The sequence below is a fragment of the Trichoderma virens genome (assembly GCF_000170995.1).
Source record: "Trichoderma virens Gv29-8 chromosome Unknown TRIVIscaffold_89, whole genome shotgun sequence".
NCBI lineage: Eukaryota > Fungi > Ascomycota > Sordariomycetes > Hypocreales > Hypocreaceae > Trichoderma > Trichoderma virens.
The window spans coordinates 79,545-98,639 of record NW_014013660.1 but is presented as its reverse complement, the minus strand read 5'-3'; the positions used below and the strand labels follow the sequence as shown (position 1 = coordinate 98,639).

The following is a 19,095-nucleotide window of genomic DNA, read 5'->3' as shown; positions in this document are numbered from 1 at the left end:
CCCCGGAACACACCGGTACTCTCCCCTGCCCTGCCCTGCCCTGCGCCTATTCTAGCCTCCATGGCTTGATAGCAGGGGAACAAACAATATCAATCCCATTCTTCATCGTTTGTGGCTCAAGCGCGTATACCCTAGCATCCAGATCAGCAAAGCATCAGGACCAGAGTGTTGTATACTTGTGCTGCGTAATTCGCCGTGAACCTGTATGTCAAACGCCAGCCCCTCTTCAAAAAGTTCCCTCCCAAGCATTACCAATCACGCGAATTGCCCAGCTCCAAACTTTAAACAATACCCTCAAATGTCCTTTGCCTGCGGGTTTTTTTTTCTTGTGCCCTTACACTCCGTACTGCCATATCAAATTTCCCCAATGATGGCTGGGTATAGTCGCCCCCACCCCCTTCATCACCATCTCACCGCACAAGAAAAGAACCGGACCAATGAATCGTGTGCCAGGTTGACGCGGAGCCTGCCTTAGTTGATTTTGTGGGACGCGTTCTTTTCACAGGAGGGGGAGCCGCTGCGATGGAGCATATGAAGACGTTTGAAAATTGGTTGATATTGCTGGCGGTGGGTAGCTGGTACCTAGCGTAAGCCACTTGATAGCACCAAAAGATTTTCACATTGCCAATGTCATTTGTATGAGTACTCGTACGGAGTACTTGACATGAGTAACGGGGATCGGCGGGCCGTTGCGGTGCCCATGCATAATAATAACGTGTCAGGACGTATGATTAGTCTTCGAGCTATCGAACGCCGCTAAAAGAGAGCAACAGTGAAGAAGAAATACAAAAAAAGAGAAATTAGTGAGAGAGAAAAAAAAAAGGAGAAGTTAAAAAAGGTGGATGAAAACATGAATGCCCACTCTGTATTGCGCAACTCAAAGAAGAGCAATACCGCTTTGTACCTTTTATTGCAGCGTGAGCTGTTCTTCAAAGCTCCTGTCTTACACCTTGTCATATGCCATCAAGTTTCGGGCGTGCAGTCGCGACGGACTACAGTACAGCACAGGTATGCTGACCGTCGATAACGGAGCGAAACTGAGCCCGAGGTGAGAAGCGTCAAGTCTCCGTTAGTCCTTGACAGCAACAAATCGCGCCAGCGGCAGGCTAACTCGTTGCGGCGAGAGTGCACGCTTCTCTCTCCACTATACCGTGGCGAATGATGCCCTGGTCACGATGACATACACGCGGCTGCAGCCGTGCTGGCCGTCTTACCTCCCCACGAAGATTAGCAGGGAGTCTCGGATGCAAGAAGGGATCAATGGATGCCTTTTGACGGGTGTAGTGGGTGCTGCACAGGGTGTAGCCCAATGCGTCCGGGCCGCTTGCTGCCTGGCAGGGGATGCAGATTTCTCAGGAATAAGACTGGGAAGGGCTCCATGCACGTAGAAAATTGCTTGTGGTAGCATTGCAGCACCCCTGTTGCCCTGTTCGTTCTAGGGCAGATATATTGGATAGGGGCTGGTTCTTGGGGCGCTGTTGGAAGATCTCTTACCCACTTTGTTCTCCAACAAGCTCCCTTGGTACTTACTGGAACTCCATACAGTACCTCACCCCATGCGGTACGGAGTACTTTGCCAACTTCTCTCGATTTCCTGAAAGTGATTCCGACAAACAGGTTCGTGTGTCTGGCATAGCGGGCCAAACTCCGTCGAAATCATAGAGTTATACTAGTATGGGCCATGAGAATAAAGATGGGGTATTGCACTCACAAATGAAACGAAGAGGAAAGTTCCCGTACGAAGCCTACTGGTACTTGCTCGCCGCCTAATACTCGTATGACACAATTGTCATATATCTTAGCGAAGTGTACTCCGTACTTCGTACGAAGTACGAAGTACAGATATGAGGTAACAGATACCCCGAGGTCATTTGCTGAAGATCGAAGCGCCAGCACATACGAGTACAGGTACGGCTGCAGTGCTTGGGGGAAACTGCCACAACACTGCAGTCGCGTATCATGTGCATCGCCAAATATGCCAACTCACATGTGTATGCAGTGCCACTCCGTATGCAACAAGTTTCTCGAAGCTCACCGACTCACCGCTACCTTGGGGCTCAGAGCCAGGGAAGACGAAGAGCTGAGGCGGGGACGTGTCAGGCCACTGTCGCATTTGGCAGTTAAAAATCCAAGTGTGCTGTACTGGTACCTGTTCACCAAGTTAGCATCTGTATACAGGTAGCCGGAGTGATGTATCATATAACGCGAGTGGTCAATCAACGCCTCCTACTACGGGTACAATTACGAGTAATACTCCGCAGTGCCATACCTGTATGCATATTTTACTCTCGACCTAAGGACACGAACCGTGCCTAGCTAACGGCTGCAGGTGGACGATGGTATTAGTGCCTGGATGCCATGCATCTCAGATGTGTCTTGGGGACTGCGCTGGTAAGGGAGAGAAAACGGTCAGTTCTATGCACGGATCTGTCGCTGGGATGCCACTTACGGAACGCCAGCGCATATGGAAACTAAAGTCCCGTAAGAGGAAGCCAACTCATTCTGCTTGCTTCGCTCGCTTGACCTGCCGTAGAGCATCAAGTATACATGGAGATGCCCGGGGGCTTTGAGTTGGATACCCCCACGGCCCTCAATCGCTTCAGGAGCATGCCTTGAAGCATGTACATGGGTGTGCATATTGGCCTCCCACCTCGGCTTGAATCCGTCCAAGCCAAGTAACATCGTCTGCAAGTACGAACCACATGGTACAGAATAACACTGCCATTTGGAGAATAATCCGATATCGAAGAAGAACGGCAGGCGCGGCTTTCAAGGCAACGCACAACGAATCTTGGCATAATGATGATGACGGACTCCACGAGACCTCGGCAGAGCTAAAAGAAAGCTGCTTATGTGGCCGGAGGTTGACTTCATGCATCAAGCAAGTGTCGAGAGACAATGAAGAGCGTCAGACCGCCATATGCGAGGCAATGCAAGTTTTTGATGACATGAAGCGCGTGGCAGTTGGGAACGGAAAAGTACTAGGTGGTAGCGAGGTCGGTAGCTATTACCTGTCGCAAGACGCGGACTCGTTCCAACTATTGGAACAATGCACTTGATGTGAGCACCGAGTTCAATCGGCCTGCACCGCTTGCACGTTTAATCGTGTACATGCTTCGAATGAAAAGGCCTGTCTCCCTCTCATGCAGGCAGAGACCGGAGAGCCGGAAAGTCATCCTAGCTCCCATCTCCCGCATGCAGCTAATAGATTCAGTAACATCCCAAGTAGGATGGGACTGAGACTCGCCAGTGACGATTCTCGCGTATAGATGCGGAAGTACCTGACGAAGTACTGGTACATGTGTGCGTACGAGCAGTACACATGCACTGCAGACGAAGAGGAGGGTGAAGGGGGGTGACCGCAATAAGCCCTGCAGACGGCGAACTTGCGCGATGGGGCCGTTTCTTTTTGGGGGCCGTTTCTGCAACACACGACGAAAGAGCCTCCGGTCTTGTGACTCTTGTTGCTTTGGTAATGCTGGGTCTCCTTGACCGACATCATGTTACATCTCAATAACGGCGATCGGCCAATCTGCGTCCATGGCTCGGAGTATCCACTACTTGTGATAGCTCTTATTAGCCAGTATCATAGCCACTCTGCTTGGCCAAGAAATCGGCACTTGATACGGACAGACAGTCCGCCTAGTAGAATTATGGCTAGGCAACAAAACGGCGAAAGAGTCGCTGTGTGTGCGTACGAGGACCTAGGGCTTGGTTGCAGAGGCAGACAAGAGCCATTCTGACCGCGCCGACTCCGGCTGTGCCTGTACTCCGTCAGTATGAATCATTGGTGCTGGGTAAAGCGCCTATTCATATTCATACAGGTATTCATATTCATATTCATCCATATCCATAACCAATTTCTCATGGCAGTGCCTCCGGTCGCTCACGGTGGGCGCAGCGTCTCGTACAGGTCAAATTGTGCACGACGCATGTGCTAACTTTGAAGTTACGCACCCGTCTTGCAGAGCTACTCGTACGAGTACGCGATGGTCTGGTGCTACGCCGTATTGGAGAACCCGCATCGCCGTGATTGATTGTCCGCCAATCGAAAGTTGAATTTGCCAGGGACATCTGCTCCGTCAGACCTGGCAGGATCGGGCATCGCGTGGTGGAGTAGCTTGAGACGTGAGATGAAATGTCAGCCATTGTGGTGTAGCGCTATGTTAAAGGTTTCTCGTGTTTAAAATTTGAGCCCACTAAGCTTAGAGCAAACGCAATGACGCTCGGATTTACTGCATCCCGCGCGCTCCCGTACCTGTACGGAGTAGAAGAGCAAAGTACTGTACTTGCACGTCCCATGGCACTTGCTCGTTGCCTCGAAGGCTCTTGCCATGTTGCAGGTATCACACGCCACGCCAAGTAGGTACGTCTGTCCGCCAGTCAGTATCCCCAACCCCCCCATTATTCAGGCCACTGCTTATAGGTGTAGGTAGGTAGGTAGATGGTAATGCAGAAAGGTACTCGTACTCGTATGTACAAGATGAAGAAGTTAGGTAGTATAAAACCTACCTATGCTTTAATTTGATTCCCAATTCCTTATTGTTGATGTGAACTGCTATGATATTGCTGTACGTTGTGCTGCAGCTTAGGTACCTACCTAGTACCTACAGTACCTAGCATCTGTATCAGGGACTTTGTGAATCAAGATACTGTACTTCATCACCACCGAATTCTTACAACCATTCTCCTCGTCATCGTAGTTGGTAGAGAATTACCTCCATTATCTGGATTGGGATATGCCAAGCAATTCGGCTTAATTCCAGAGAACTTTTGAGCCTCTGGATGGAGCAGCTTCGGCGACTTGATGATACTCGCAATGAGCGGTAAACAGTGCAGCATGCATGAAGCGTCTTACATACCTGTACCTCTGTACATGTACCCGTAGAGCAATCGGCGCTCCGGTCACCTGCTAATGCTACCTCCAAAGAGGTATTGACCTCGTACCGCCCGAGCCCGAGTATCAGCGAAGCACTAACTCTGTCAATCATTCCACCAAAAAAAGATGTCCAAGAATAAGCGCTTGTCACAATCCGAGAGTCCTGATGTGACCTCCCAGAGAGCTACTGGGCGCCTATTGTCTCAACTAAACAAGTGCAAGCCAAGGAGAACAAAGCCACGTTCAGATGGCCCGGCGGACTGGTCTCTTCGTGGGGCCGGAAAGCCCTTGCCGGAAACCATGTCGCCACGAATCTTCTACCGAAGCACACCCACAGCGGCCGAGGATCCCTGCTCGCACCCTTCTTGTCTCCTCCCTGCCTTAGCGAACGTGTGTTAGTGGTAATGGGCATAGGAGCAGTACGAAGTACTATGTATACTCGCATGTACTGTACTTGTATCTTCTGTGTGTACGGAGTACGGAGTACGGAGTACGTGCGAGGAGTACCTACTAATTGTACATGTATCAGCACAGCACCAATATATATCGAGTACGGAGTCTGGTATTACAACTCGCAAAGTGTGGAGCTAGGATGGCACGCTGAATCATGTGGTGTTGAAGAGCATTGATCGAGAGACAGACTTACCCGGTACAGGTATTTTGTAGAGAGAGGGGAAGGGGGATGAAAAGTGGCATGATTTGTTATTGAGGTTACGTTACTAATCACTTACTGTCTTGTTGTCCGAGAAATTGTCCACGCTTGATACTACATGAGCTTGTATCGTGTCTAATGCGCCGCCATGGTCTAAGTTGTACTGTACTCTGTAGTTTGGGTGCAAAATGCTGCAAAAACAGCCGTAGGACCTGTCGGCGTCTGTGTGCAGTAAGCGCTGACAGAATCGTCGGGGAGAACCCATAGCCTGTTCTCCGTACCGCGGTTGAGATCTTCGGAGCCTGCTTCTGCACAAGCCACGCGGTAGGGATTGATGGAGATAGCTTGATGGCCTATCAATCTTCTACTCCGTACCAACCGCCCATCTTCACGGGGCCAAGCCAGGGGGCGGCCGAGGCGCCGTCGATGAGCAGCATCTGCCGTTCTAGGATTACCACTGCTCGTGCTCCAGCCTTGCGCAAGGACATCGACGTGACGCTTGCCACCATTGAGAGCAGCCGATGACATGGTTCCTGGCGGGTCTGTAAAAGAACACGCCGGCGTTATTATTGATTGGCAGTAAGCATCTTCTGTTTTGCTTCCATCGAGCTCATCACTTTTCATCGTACATTATCATATTACTGTACTCGATGATCCAGACGCCTTGCTCTTTACAGAGGAGTTAAACGTTACAGGTACTAAGATCTTACCGCTAACCCTTACTCAATACGCTGAGTCCAGATAAGTAAGGTAGGTAGATATGGATGGTTACTCATCCACGCCCTCGTAAGAGATAGTACTATTGGCCCCTATTCTCTAGATGGCCTGCCATCGCGTCAGAGCTGGATTATCTCACCCCTCGAAAAAAAGATCTCACACCGGATGAATTGAAATCGACGATTGCCGGCTGCAAAAATCACAGTAGCGCCGCGACTGAGCCGCAACCAAAACGGTCATTTGGCCGAAACTTGCGAATCGGCCTGCCAGTGCCTCTCCACCTGCAAAGGGACATGCATCCCCGATGATGGCTAGTCAAATATTCAGCCTGAAGAAGAATCAACTAAGGGAATATCAGTCGCTGAGCATGTCCAGATATTGCCCCTTAACACCGAGGCGGACTTGAGCAATGGCTATTTCCTGTTTTAGTTGTGCGAATGACATGCCTGCAGTCGGCATCTCCGGACAATGTCAGTATGATTTCACCGACGGCGTACGTGTAGTTGCGTTGAGAGTAAGTTGAACGGGTACATGGCAGTGCTGTACAGGTACTGTATCTGAAGTGTCCATTCCCTCTCCAGTAAGGACCCGGAAGCCGATGAGATTAACGGTCAAGGCGAGTTTTACACTGATAACGCCGTCCTCTGAAGCAAACTCGCCGTTTCAATTGCAGTCTTGGCGCTGACATATTTTCTGGGTTCGGATCGTCGCTTTAACCACCGCGGATCGCCACGGCGTCAGTTGCGAGAAATAAACGGATGGTGGTTTCACAGGTTGGTGCTGATGTACCACCAATGTACCGATTCTACCTTGCCTTCAAATTCTCCATTAGCAGGTGGTAGTGGTTTTGTCGCCAGGGATATCTAGGGTCTTTGATGAAGAGAGATCTTGAGTTTCTAGAAGCATGCCCAAGATCCTTCTGTTGAGCCCCAAGGAAAAAGATACATGCAATGTACTAAGGATAGGATGCAGAGTACCCTGAACTTTGATCAAGACGCAGCAGAAAGCGAGATGCAAAGTACCCAGTACTGCATCTTGTGTAGTGGATGCCATGTAACAGAAGGCATGGGAAGGGGCGAAGAGGACCCTCGTATCTTCGCGCTAGGAGAGGCAACAGCGACCAGGAGCCCCCCGCCAGACGAGCTCGAGATTCCACAAGAGACGAGCAAGGATTTCCTTCTCCATCAACCAAATGGCTGGACTCTGTCCATCCCGGTCTGCCGCTCGACCGCATATCCGCCAGATGTTGGCCTTTGTGCCAAATCCCTGCAACAAGCACGCGTATTGCACCGTCCTGCGTCGACAACTCTAAAGATGTCCGTGCCATGGGGGGATGACGCCGGAGTCAAGCTCCTACCAAGAAAACGGACATACCCCAAGATTTCTCGACACAAGGGCCTCCTTGAACGAGCATAATCACCGGAGCTTGAGCATTAAGCGCGTCGGCCCTTGACGGACCATTCGGCAGCGGCGGTCTTAGCGATTGATGACCGCGTGCACGGGCGACACGCCAGAGGGACAAGCTGCAAGATCAGAGAAAGCTGCGTGGATATTGCTGCGAATTCCGCCGGCGACGAACCGGAGTCTGAGGGAGATTGTCCCGGCTTCTCCCCATCTGACCGCTCCGCTCAATGTAGTGTACGAAAAGGTATACTCCGGTACGCTATACGCATCGTGTTGTGCGGGCATTAACTGGTATTGGGAATCCGGACGAGCTATCCACTTATGACCCCTCGTCGCCGCATCGGAATATGATATGCCGCTGCTACCACAGATGAGATGCGCAACGAAGGAAGAAGGCTGGCTGGATCTTAGACGATCTCACGAAGTCTGGTGCGAACAGGCATGCGCATCTGGAGAGGGTTGACTGCCTGTCAATGATCCTGGGCGGCGCCAACGTTGTTTAGGCCCATTCATCTTAGTGGCATTCCATGCTTCCACGTGCATCAGCCTCCTCGCCCTGCAGCCGGCAAAGCTGTGTCTTTCTGCGAGTCAAAGGACCGCTTGGCCATTCATTGCCAGCGGATACAGCACAGCAAAGCCCTACGCAAGAAGTGGTGCTTGGGCACTCGCTTCTACTCGAAAGAATCTCTGCACGAGTGGGCAGAGGAAAATTTTTTTACCGCCTTCTTCTCTGTCTACTGTACTGCGGACATTCAAAAGGAAATTAAAAAATGTGTCATTTTGCCTTAGTGGCATTGGGGCATACTAAGGCAGGTAGCAGCGGCACTAGTTGGATTTATGCGGCTACGAGAGGGTGTTATCCTCCGCATCTGCGCCGAATTGAGGCGGCAGAAGTGACTCCGGGCCCCTCATCTCGTGCCGTGCCACTTCATCATGAGAGCTTTGCTGAGCATGAGAAACTATGAACCTTGTGGAACACCACAATTTCCTCATCCAAGTCTTGGCACGCGCCACGCACGCCCAGCGTGTGCGGTGCTTCGGACCATGGGCTACTATTAATAACGAAGAGCATTTGCGTGCCTCGCAGCTACAGTGCTGCACTGTATAGGCGGCGTGGGCGCCACTACATTGACTTGTAGCGCAAATGTCGACCTGATTGATATTCTTTGCTGAGGAGAGCCAAGAGGAGAGCCAAGAGGAGAGCCAAACGGAGAGGAAAAATGAACGACGGCCAAAAGAGGAGGCCTCTCCCCGACAGCATACACGCATCAGGCTAAGAGAGAAATGCGGCATCCATCCGGGACTCCGTCTACTAACCTCCATGGTCTGGTATCGTGAACTTGACGACGCAAGGTACGGAATGACCTGTAGAGAAGAGTCGGTAATGCCGCATGCCTTTGTTTGCTCGTTCCATGCACGCAGACAAAAAATCTTTAGCCCAGGCGGCTGGTCCGGCCCGTTTTGTGCATGTGGGTATCTGAGAGGGGACCTAACCGCGACTAAACTGTGTGAGGTTCTCCGCAGCCACGACAGAAACGGAAATTGACAAGAGTGGACATGCTTTTGTTCCTACTTTGGTTCAATTGGCAACGGTTTACCAAGCGGTGTTGCACTCTGTCCGAAACATAGGTACCGAACAGGAGGATCACCTGAGAGAGGGCGAGGGATATCAATATTGCCGATACCATATGGGCGTTGCACTTTCGGTGGCACTCACTACCAACCTACGAGATATACCTTTGCCAGTTTGCATTAACAATGCCCTCAGCTCATTACGCTTGTGGCGACTGTGCAACATGCCTCTTGTAAGCCGCTTGCAACAAAGCAGCAGTCAGCACTGCAGAGGTGGCTACCACTCTCCTCAAGGACTGAGGACGAAGTAATAAAGCTAACGAGAAACAGGCAACAATCTGCCTCGAGACGCCAAGCCGGGCTTAATGTCGACACGCATCGGCACGAGGTCAATTACAAATGTTGCGCAGATATTCCTCACACAAACAGGCTCTGACATGTCCCAGGCCAATAGAAGTTGGAAGATGAGCGGTCGACGGCTCCCCGCCACTCCCACGCGCCGTATCCGAAAAAGAGCATGTACAGTACCATTCCATACAGGTTAATATCGCTACATACTTGTAGTACTTACACATATCGTACATGTGCAGCCATTGTCTACTTGCAGAGGGAGGCCCCACGGCCAATCTGCCTAGAGTGGCGGCGTGAATATTTCGCAGAGCAGTTTCTATTCCTGGATGACCAAACCGGGACATGCGACTTGGCCACTGCTTTGCGTGACGCCTCCCGACTGACCTAAGCACAGGATTACTCGTACTGCCACCACTACTATGTACGCTGTTATTAATACTTGTATGTATGGCATCGCCGCTGCGCAACACCTGCCTCAGCCTCTAGGTACCTGTGGCTATGATCTTCTATAGGCACTACCAAAGACAGTATTGTAGCATTTTTGAACTTGCAGGCATCTTGCCGCGCCTTGACAAGGGCTTTAGTGCTGACCGAATCCGCTAACCATTTGGCAGGTCTTCTCCTTGGATGGGTTCCACCATTGCTATCCACCACCATGTCCAAAAGAAACGACCTAGCCACATTAGCATGCTGCTAAGTCGTTTTGTGCGCTTGGCCTTTGGAGAGTGCCAGAAAGGTACACGGAGAGGTACTTGTAACTCTCTCGTATGCTTCGAGGTATCATTTTTAGCTTGGCCGTTGGCACAGTATCAGCTAGGCACCATTGCCAGGTCGCAGACAGCGTCGGCCGGCGTTTCTGGAAAAAAGGAGGCTCCTTGGTCGGTCGGCGAGCTCTACCAGTTTTCTGGATACAGGCCGATCGATATACTACAACTATTCCTTTAGTACGTGTATGTACTACTGGCATCAGTGCTTTGGAGAGCACCCCTGTTCAGGTCTGTAAGCCGAAGCTTGAGTGCCGATGCCTCGGAATCGCCCGCCTCCCAGGGTAAAAGGGGCCAGCACCAAACTTGTATGGCACAGGACGGACTGAGCAGCAAAGAAGAGGTACAGTACCTTGCCTGGACCAGGTACCTGTACCCCGTCCTGACAGAGAAGGTACTTGTACCTTCTTGCTGGAGGTAGCTAGCACCGCTACGGAGTAAATTATTCCAGGTACGAGTATTATCTCCTTACCCTCTTCGAGCGATGTCGTGTGCATAGGATGATCACCTTCGAATTTCTTTTGTGATTGAGCTTATCCCGGTTTCGCTTTTTTCCCCTCCATCATTCTTCATTTGCTTATTTACTCTGCGTGGCTCCATGTTAAATCGGACTGCGTCTTTTTACATCTAGACATTTGCAAACCAGCTCAGTCCTCTTGTACGAGTGCTTGTACCGCGGTGATACCGGCTGCCGTCATTCTTCTTTGCTCTGGTTTGTACGCATTGCCACGAGCGTCGCTGATGGGATGCCGCAATATCCTTGGACTTGCATGAACTAATGTAACAACTCGAGTAGCATTTACCGCAGAACCTAGCACCTGAGCGAGACGCCTGCAGGAGGCTTGCCTTTTAGGTACGAGTAGTCGAAGCAACCAATTGCCTTCGACTTTGGGCGGTCGAGATATCACAAGCCATTTGCGACGAGTGTGGCTTTGCATCCGCAGTCTGGTCTGTACAGCACGGGATATTGCTTCAATTTTGGCGATTCGGCATACAAGCACACTTTAATAAGACGCGATAACTCTGCGCATTGGTCCTTATAGCTGGCACAAGTTGGATATCGTCGAAAGCATCTCGTCTTCCAAGTGAGTACTGCTTCATATATATTTCATGCCGCCTATAAATATCCATTGTTGGAATTCAATCACACTCTCTCGGAGCTTCCTTCCCATGCATGTATCATGGCGAGAGTGGATTGATCACATTCTTCTCTCTGCATAAACCACACACACTTCTTTTTGTCGCCTTACTCCAGACATATTGCCTTCTGCGCTGGGTTTGCTCGGACGCGTTTATCCCGCGGCTCCCAAAAAGGGAAAAAGGAAAAAAAAAAAAAAAAAAAAAAAAAGAAAGAAAGAAAGAAAAAAGCAATGAGAGAGAGACGTGGCGGCTGATCCTTTGAATCAGCGAACCCAAAAAAAGGCCAGATATAATAGCCTATCCCTCTATCCCTAATTCTTCACTGGATGACCTGGCTTGCGGCTTCATCCTAAACTTAGTTTTGAAGAGCCGGCTGCTAAAATAACACCCTCGAAGAAGGTAAGCAAGCTTGTCTGCAAGCCAAAATTTTCATACCATAACCTTGACATTTTCACTCATTTAAACTCAAGCCAACTGATCTTGACACTGTTTAGAATTTCCAAGCCCTCGATTTATTTTCTGATTTTGCTATCATGGCGACCCTCAGCCAGACCCGGGCTTATTTTCAGGACCACACAAATGAACTAGTAGGCAAATTCTCTCTTGACCTTCCTGCGCCCCCTTTTCTTCACTCTCAACACTACTATTTCCACCTGCAACTTCCATCCAGAATCACAGCACCAAGCGGTGTCAGCAAGCAATTCGTAAAGCCTTCCATCATCATTCAAACCTGGTGTGATCAGTGGCCATGAAGCTCGCTAGCGTCCTATGTCGCAAGGTTAACCAGGCCGGGACTCACTGAGTGGGCAGCTCCTGTTTCACCAGCGGCCAGGGCGCGCCACCTACGACAGGGTCGAGTGGGCCTAATGACACCGGTCTGGTGCTCCGCAGTGTCAGTCAATGATGTTGGAGCAATGAAGCTAGGCGAGAAGAAGAGCCCTGGCCTGGTTGACTGCTGCCATTGGGACAGACATGACCCAGTGGTCAAGAGGCAAAGAGGGCTGCGGCCAACAGCCCTCACTCATTGCGTCGCTAGAATCAACCTGCATCTTCAAGCGATTGCAGCTTTGGGAGCTGTTTGGCGTGGTTGTACCGAATAGCACAGCTCTCCACAATCTTTATTTTGAGCACAGTTGCGTCAAGGGCAAGGGGCCGCCTTGTACTCGTCCGAGTACAGGTACCTAGCATCACGTTGACTGCTGGCATCGGTCTGAGCCGCGCTTACAAGCACAAGTACAAGCATGCCTGTACGAGTACGGAGTACCTGGTACATACAAGGGCAGACCTGAGCAAGGCTACGAGGACTGCACATGCCCAAGACCAGTGGAGATTGAGCAGCAATGGACGGAAACACAGCGTTGGATTCCACGGGTCCAATACGACCCAATCGTCAAGCTCTGAGTGGGGGGCCGCAAGCACTGCATCTCTCACAAAGCCTGTCTCGTCCCAAGGCTGATTCAGCTGCCCGGAGTGGCGCGCCGCGGCGCCATGCCATGCCACTGCTGATGGACGAGAAGCATCTGGCTTGACGAGGGCAGCTTTCTTGCTTGCAGAGACATAAGCCATCTCATCTCTACCATGGCGGCGCAAGACGCAAACAAGAACACAAGACAAGAAAGAATGGGGCAGAGAATGGTCTCGTCGGGGGTTCGGTGCCCGCCGCGCCGGTAGCCGAAACCGGGGAACCTTCATCTGGTCTATCATCAGTCTCTTGTCTTGTCTTGTCTCTGTGTTGCCTGGGCCCTCCCATGCCCTCCTGTCCAACATTGAGCGTACGACTTGCTGTGCCTGTACTCGTACGTACCTGCCTGTACGTGTCGGTCCAGGTGCTTATGCAGTACTGTCCTGTCCTTTTCTGTACTCATACGGCACTGAGTCCAGCTTGACTTGCCGGCTTATGGATGGCGATGATGATGCATGGCCGGCTCCCTGTCCGCATTGTCGCTCGTCATGCTAGTGCCGTCGAGAGATTCGAGCGAGCGAGTACCGGTACATGCTGTCGACTTGTCTTGCCCACTCACACACACCGCCTGTGGGCTAACGAGACGGAACATGGTGATGGCAATCCCGGCGCAATCCTGGTCGGCTGGCTAGGCCCGGCTGGCCAATGCCTGATTGGGCAGCTGGTCCTGGTCGTGTCGCCCCTGGCTCGACCTCCCACGGCCGTTATTGGCCGTTTAATCAAAACCTCTGCGCCCCTGTCGCGTCTCCCATGCACTGGTCTGCCCCGGTCCTGGCCTATCCCTGCTCCCCGTCGCTCTCAAGCTGCCTCCCCCGTCCGACACCCCCTCCCCCTGCTAGCAGACCCAAAAAGTATATGGGACTTGGGTCACCTAGGCCCTTTTTCTTTTTTCCAATTTTTTTTTCCTCAATCCTCTGCGCGTTCCTCGAGTTTTTCTTTTTAAAAGCCCGCTTGACAATTCCTCGGAAGAGAGAAAGCCGAGCCTCTTTTCTTGCCAAGCGCGTTTGCCTCTGCGTTTGCGTTCTTTTCTGCGCTGCAATTCCCCATAGAAGCCGTCTCGTTTCAAGGAAGCGTACATACGATAGCTTCTCAACCACACCGTTCTGTACGGTACGGCGGTAAGCATCTGTCTGTACTTTGCATACCACGTCAGTCCTTGGTTCCAAACGTTTGCTGGATCCCCTGCTCCTCTTCAACCACCACCCCTCCTTGTCCTGCTGCCAGGTCTCCTGCTCTCCCCCTGGCTGGTCGTCTCTGTGCCTGCGACGGCTCAAGAAACCGCCCTGCCACTTTTCCTTCTCCCCTTCTTCGCAAGCCATCCCCCCGGTCTCCCGCTCATCCCTCGCTGGCGTCCCAATTCATCATCTGGAGCTAGGCGGTACGACGTCCCCACGTTGCCTCTACCCCAAAGCCCTGCCCTCCGGTACGCGAGACCAAGATTGCTTCTACCGGCGTTGTCCTTTCAGGCCTAGCACGCCTCACCCGTGTCATCCCGGTCAGTCGCCAGGGGATGGCCCACCCCACCACGCCGTCCTGGGCCATCAGTCTGTCAAGGGGGCAGATAAAACATCAAACGCGTCCTATCTCAACATGTTTTTCTTTACCAGCTTAATGAGTTATTCGACGTTGAAGTTTTACTGATGCGTCTTCTCCATATGCAGCATCAAGCCCACCACCAGCAACAAGGTCACCCGCCTTCACAGCAGCTCCAGCACTCGCGCCCACCAAGCATTGTTCACCAGCATCACCAGCAGCACCCGCAACACCAGCCGCCGCAGCATCACCAGGGCGCATACTCGTCGCAGCACACTCTCCCGCAGGCGTACCAGGCCAGCAACCAGGCTACCAGCACGCCCGAAGCCTTGAACTACTACAACCACCCGAGCCCGTACAGCACGCCAGGTGCCACGAGCGGATACACGTCCGCCGGTAAGTCGTCGCCCTGCGCCAGCAAACGCACGCTTGCACGCGCGATTCCTCGGCGTCCCAGGATTTGCTAACGCAGGATTTGCTTCCCAGATACCTCCGACATGATGGCCGCCGCCCAAATGCCTAGACCTCCCTACCCTCCAATGTCATATCATACACCACAGTCCAATTCTCCCGCATCAGTAGCGTCACCATCGCAGCATGACCAGCACCGAAGTTTGTACGGCCAGCCGCCGTCGCAGCATTTGCAGCAGTCCATGTACTACCAGCCTCCTCCCCAATACCAGTCAATGCCCCATCAGGCGGCACCCTCTCCCTACGCGCAGCACGCCCATCATCACCAGCAGTCAATGGCCTCGCAGCCCAACATGATGATGTCGCATGCGGCACCGCAGAATCAGATGCCGCCGCACGCGGCGCAGCACGCACAGCATGCGCAGGCCGGCATGACGGGCAGCCCGCGGCCCAAGATCGAGCCCCAAGTTCCCCTGCAGCTTCAGAAACAGCAGCCGCAGCCTTCTCCCATGGCGCAACCCCACCATCAACAAGGCCCGCCACAGCTTCAGAGCCCCTCAAACCCGAGTCCTGCGGTCAACCCCAATGCTGCCCCCGGCCCCATCCCCGCGACGACTCCTCTCGTCGTGAGGCAGGACGGCAATGGCGTCCAGTGGATTGCCTTTGAGTACTCTCGAGACCGAGTCAAGATGGAGTACACGATCCGCTGCGACGTCGAGTCGGTCAACATTGACGAGCTCTCGCCCGAGTTCAAGCAGGAAAACTGCGTCTACCCAAGAGCGTGCTGCCCCAAGGACCAGTACCGCGGAAACCGTCTCATCTACGAGACCGACTGCAACAGGGTCGGCTGGGCCTTGGCACAGCTCAACATCCCTCTGCGCGGCAAGCGAGGTCTGATCCAGCGCGCCGTGGACAGCTGGCGCAACAGCAACCAAGATCCCCGGCTCCGAAGCCGACGAGTCCGCCGTATGGCCAAGATGAACAGCCGCAAGCAGCAGCAGCAGGTCCAGGGCGCTCCGCACCCCGGCGCCCACATGTCGGGCCCTGGTGGACCAGGAGGCCTTTCTGCCGCTCCCGCACCCATGCCCACAGCTCATGCACCCAACATGGGCAAGCCAACGATAGGCAGCATGGGGCAGCCTATGCACCATCACCATGCCGGGGGCCACCCTGACGGCGCACCGGGTGGAGAAGAAGTCGGTATGTTTCACCAGATGTGATTTCTTGCTGTCGCATCTGCTGTATTTGCATCACTTTTGCTTTGCAAACCTCACTAGACAGTTTTTACGCCGTCGAAACGTTGTGTTGATTTAATGATACCAACTCATTTTTAACCCACTGCCAAAAAGCACTTTACACTCTTGTTTGAAGGGGGGCCCCTCTTTATTTATCGGCCCCTTTTGCTTTTTACTGCTGGTTTTTTTATATCATTTCTTTACCTTTTTTCCTTTTTCCTTTTTCCCTCTTCGGCTCTCTATGACTCTTAGGAATTGGGGTACTGTAACAATTTTTTGTGTTCTTGACGTCTTTTTGTTAAATAGCAATGGGCCGGCTTCGCTTGTCTTACCGCGCATCATATTACCTATCTTATACAGCATGCCTTAATGGCAAGAGGTCGATAGTCGGTCCCTCGGTTGGCACAATCCTGTATATTACCATAAAAGTCGCATCGGCTGCCGCTGCTGTCAAGTTGTCTGCTTTTGCTGCTGGTTTTCGCGCGACTCTTAGATGAGTTCAAATACGCCTTAAGGCTATAAAAAGTTATCCCCCCCTTCCTCCCGCTGGCAGCTCAGATTGCTATGGCTAATTAGGGGTTCATTCAATTACGCATCTAAACACTCTTTTCCCTCTCGCGCTGCTCTCGTTCTTCATTTATTCTGCTTGTTTGCTGTCTTCTTTTTGCATTTTGCTCTATAAAAGTTTTGAAGACGTTTCGTGTCCTTTCTTGTCCTTTATGTTCATAGTATTGGTCTTTTCCTTGTCACCGTCATTCGCGTTTGCTCACCGAGTAGTAATTATGGAGAGTAAAGGCTAACGCGTTTGTTGAGGCGAAGGAAATAATTCCTACGAGGATCACCATCACCACCACCAGGCGCCAACAGCTCAGATGCCCCCTGTTGGTAGTGACGATGTGAGACAGGCTCACGTCTTTGCGGGATACGCGGGTCCGGGCTCATACCCTGTCGGTCCTCAAGGCGGGTCGATGTCTCATATGGCTCCTCGGACTAACGGGGCCATACCGGCGAGAAGCCACAGTCGCGCTGACGATACCGGTGACGATCTGTTCCCCGATATCCCGGAGGCTAAGAGGCGCAAGTTCATCCTGGTTGAGGACAATGTGCGGGGATCGCGCCTTCGCGTGCGTGTCACGCTCGACGGCGTTGATACCAATGAGATCCCCGACAGCTTCCGCAAGGGAGCCAGCGTATTTCCCCGAAGCTACTTCCCTCGTGAGATGCAGAGCCCACCCCCCAGTGCCACGGGCTCACGGTTCTTCGTTGACGACTTTTCGGATGATGGCACTCAGGAGACTGAAGGTCGTGAGGCGTCCCGTCGTGGTGCTGAAAAGCTGAGAGGTGAAGTGGTTAAAGTTACCATGGCAGAGGGCCAGGAGGGAGAGGCGACCATTCCAAGACTGAGGAAGTCAGGCCGTACCAAGGAGGTGCGACTGAATGATCTCGGATACCGTATGGCTTGGTTGCAGAGCCGAGTCTTTTCTGGAAGGACTGTGTTCCTCCAGCGAGCGCGTGAGTATCCCCTCCCTCTCTTCAATACCCAATCTCCACGCGACTTTCTTCATGTTATGAGAGAGCAAGTGCTGACAGAATTATTTAGTTGACTGCTACCGAAACAAAACTCGTGCCGCCATTGAGAGTACCATGGCCGACGTCCACGCTGTTGCGCCTCATTTCGAGACGAGGCCGGGAAAACGGCGATGGGCCGGCCGGATGAAGCGTGGAGCGAAGAACGGCGACGACTAAAGCTTTTCAGGCGATGCCTGTCACGACGACTCCATTTCACATTACTTTTTTGTATCTTGTCACTTTGTAGCTATTCGGTGATTTTACCCCCGTGTTCCTTTGGCTGGATTGCTTTCAACCATGTTGGGATTATAATGAAATCCGGTATTTCTTGTCATTTGTTTTTGGTCGACGGAATGTATTTCCCCTGTTTGTATGTTACGGCTTTGGAGCGGAAGCATCTTGGGCAAGCGATTTATGTGCTGCGCTGGGATATGGAATTAATTGGCGGCTTTGCAAGCGTTTTTTTTTCTATGGAGCGGATGACGAGATATAATGACGAGCCGGCAAGGCTACTTTGTTTGAGGATATATGTGCGGAGGGCTAGACGAACAGGATTTAACGTCTCAAGATGAAATTTATTGACGACATGTTTTCACTTTTCATGGTTTTGTTTGTATGGCCTTGCTTTACTGCTCTACTTACTGTTTGGTGAAGTAATACGCCGTTGTCATGCAAAGTTTCGGTCCAAGAGTCGAGGGTGTGTGTATTCAGCGGATGAAGCTGAAGTAGGAGTAGGTTATCCTTCAAGGTTTAATGAGGTTGAATCGGGCTGGGCCGTGACAATGTGATTCGCAGATTCGACACGCCCTCGTGTCCAATAGGAGCCGGGCGTATGCTGGTCTGCCGCCGTGGTGTATATGCAGTACTCGTACATGCTCCGTATCCTGTACATCCATCTGGACGGGACGGAGGCAATGCAAGGGGGCTCGCAGGTATGTACGAGCATGTATACTAGCAGTAGGTAGTACTTACTCGTACATACACTTACATACTGGCCCATGTTGTTGCAAACGAGAGGCAAAGACAAAGTGGATTCGGCGGCACATGGCTATTCCCTGCCCTTGCGCAGATCGCATGCCAGCACTATAGTAGTTCCGTCACGAGCCTTGTCGAGTGTCTCGGGCCCCCCAGAAAAAGACGACGAGGTTCGACAGCATCGTGCGGCTAGCATTACTTGGCCGCACCCACAGCCCACAGCAAGGCCAAGGCCGAGCAGGGTTCAGCTTCAGCTTCAGCAGGCAGTTTATTGCCGGCATTATGCAATTAATTTGATTATGGAGTACATGCACTGCACTGTATCTGGGGCTAGCATAATAGCAGCGCGATCCAACGGCCGCAGGGCTGGGAGAAGTAACTTGGGTTATTACGAGGACACAATATGGAGCCGCACCGCAGGAGGTACTTGG

The 19,095-nt window shown here is 52.1% G+C and overlaps 4 protein-coding genes across 4 annotated transcripts; 2 read left to right on the top strand and 2 right to left on the bottom strand.

Annotated features, from left to right (window-relative positions):
• Positions 1-943: 943 nt before the first annotated feature.
• Positions 944-2,637, bottom strand: TRIVIDRAFT_205556 (uncharacterized protein; the record flags this gene model as incomplete). Its single annotated transcript, XM_014095662.1, has 6 exons — positions 944-992; positions 1,215-1,435; positions 1,531-1,645; positions 1,712-1,944; positions 2,044-2,149; positions 2,450-2,637. The coding sequence occupies 6 exons, from the start codon at positions 2,635-2,637 to the stop codon at positions 944-946; spliced, it is 912 nt and encodes a 303-aa protein (XP_013951137.1).
• Positions 2,638-5,684: 3,047 nt separating this feature from the next.
• Positions 5,685-6,059, bottom strand: TRIVIDRAFT_226772 (uncharacterized protein; the record flags this gene model as incomplete). Its single annotated transcript, XM_014095661.1, has 1 exon — positions 5,685-6,059. The coding sequence occupies one exon, from the start codon at positions 6,057-6,059 to the stop codon at positions 5,685-5,687; it is 375 nt and encodes a 124-aa protein (XP_013951136.1).
• A 9,479-nt stretch (positions 6,060-15,538) lies between these two features.
• On the top strand, positions 15,539-16,718 carry TRIVIDRAFT_216857 (uncharacterized protein; the record flags this gene model as incomplete). The annotated part of the gene is made up of 1 exon (XM_014095660.1): positions 15,539-16,718. The coding sequence occupies one exon, from the start codon at positions 15,575-15,577 to the stop codon at positions 16,103-16,105; it is 531 nt and encodes a 176-aa protein (XP_013951135.1).
• Positions 16,719-16,992: 274 nt separating this feature from the next.
• TRIVIDRAFT_205554 (uncharacterized protein) lies at positions 16,993-17,866 on the top strand (the record flags this gene model as incomplete). Its single annotated transcript, XM_014095659.1, has 2 exons — positions 16,993-17,632; positions 17,721-17,866. The coding sequence occupies 2 exons, from the start codon at positions 16,993-16,995 to the stop codon at positions 17,864-17,866; spliced, it is 786 nt and encodes a 261-aa protein (XP_013951134.1).
• Positions 17,867-19,095: the final 1,229 nt, after the last annotated feature.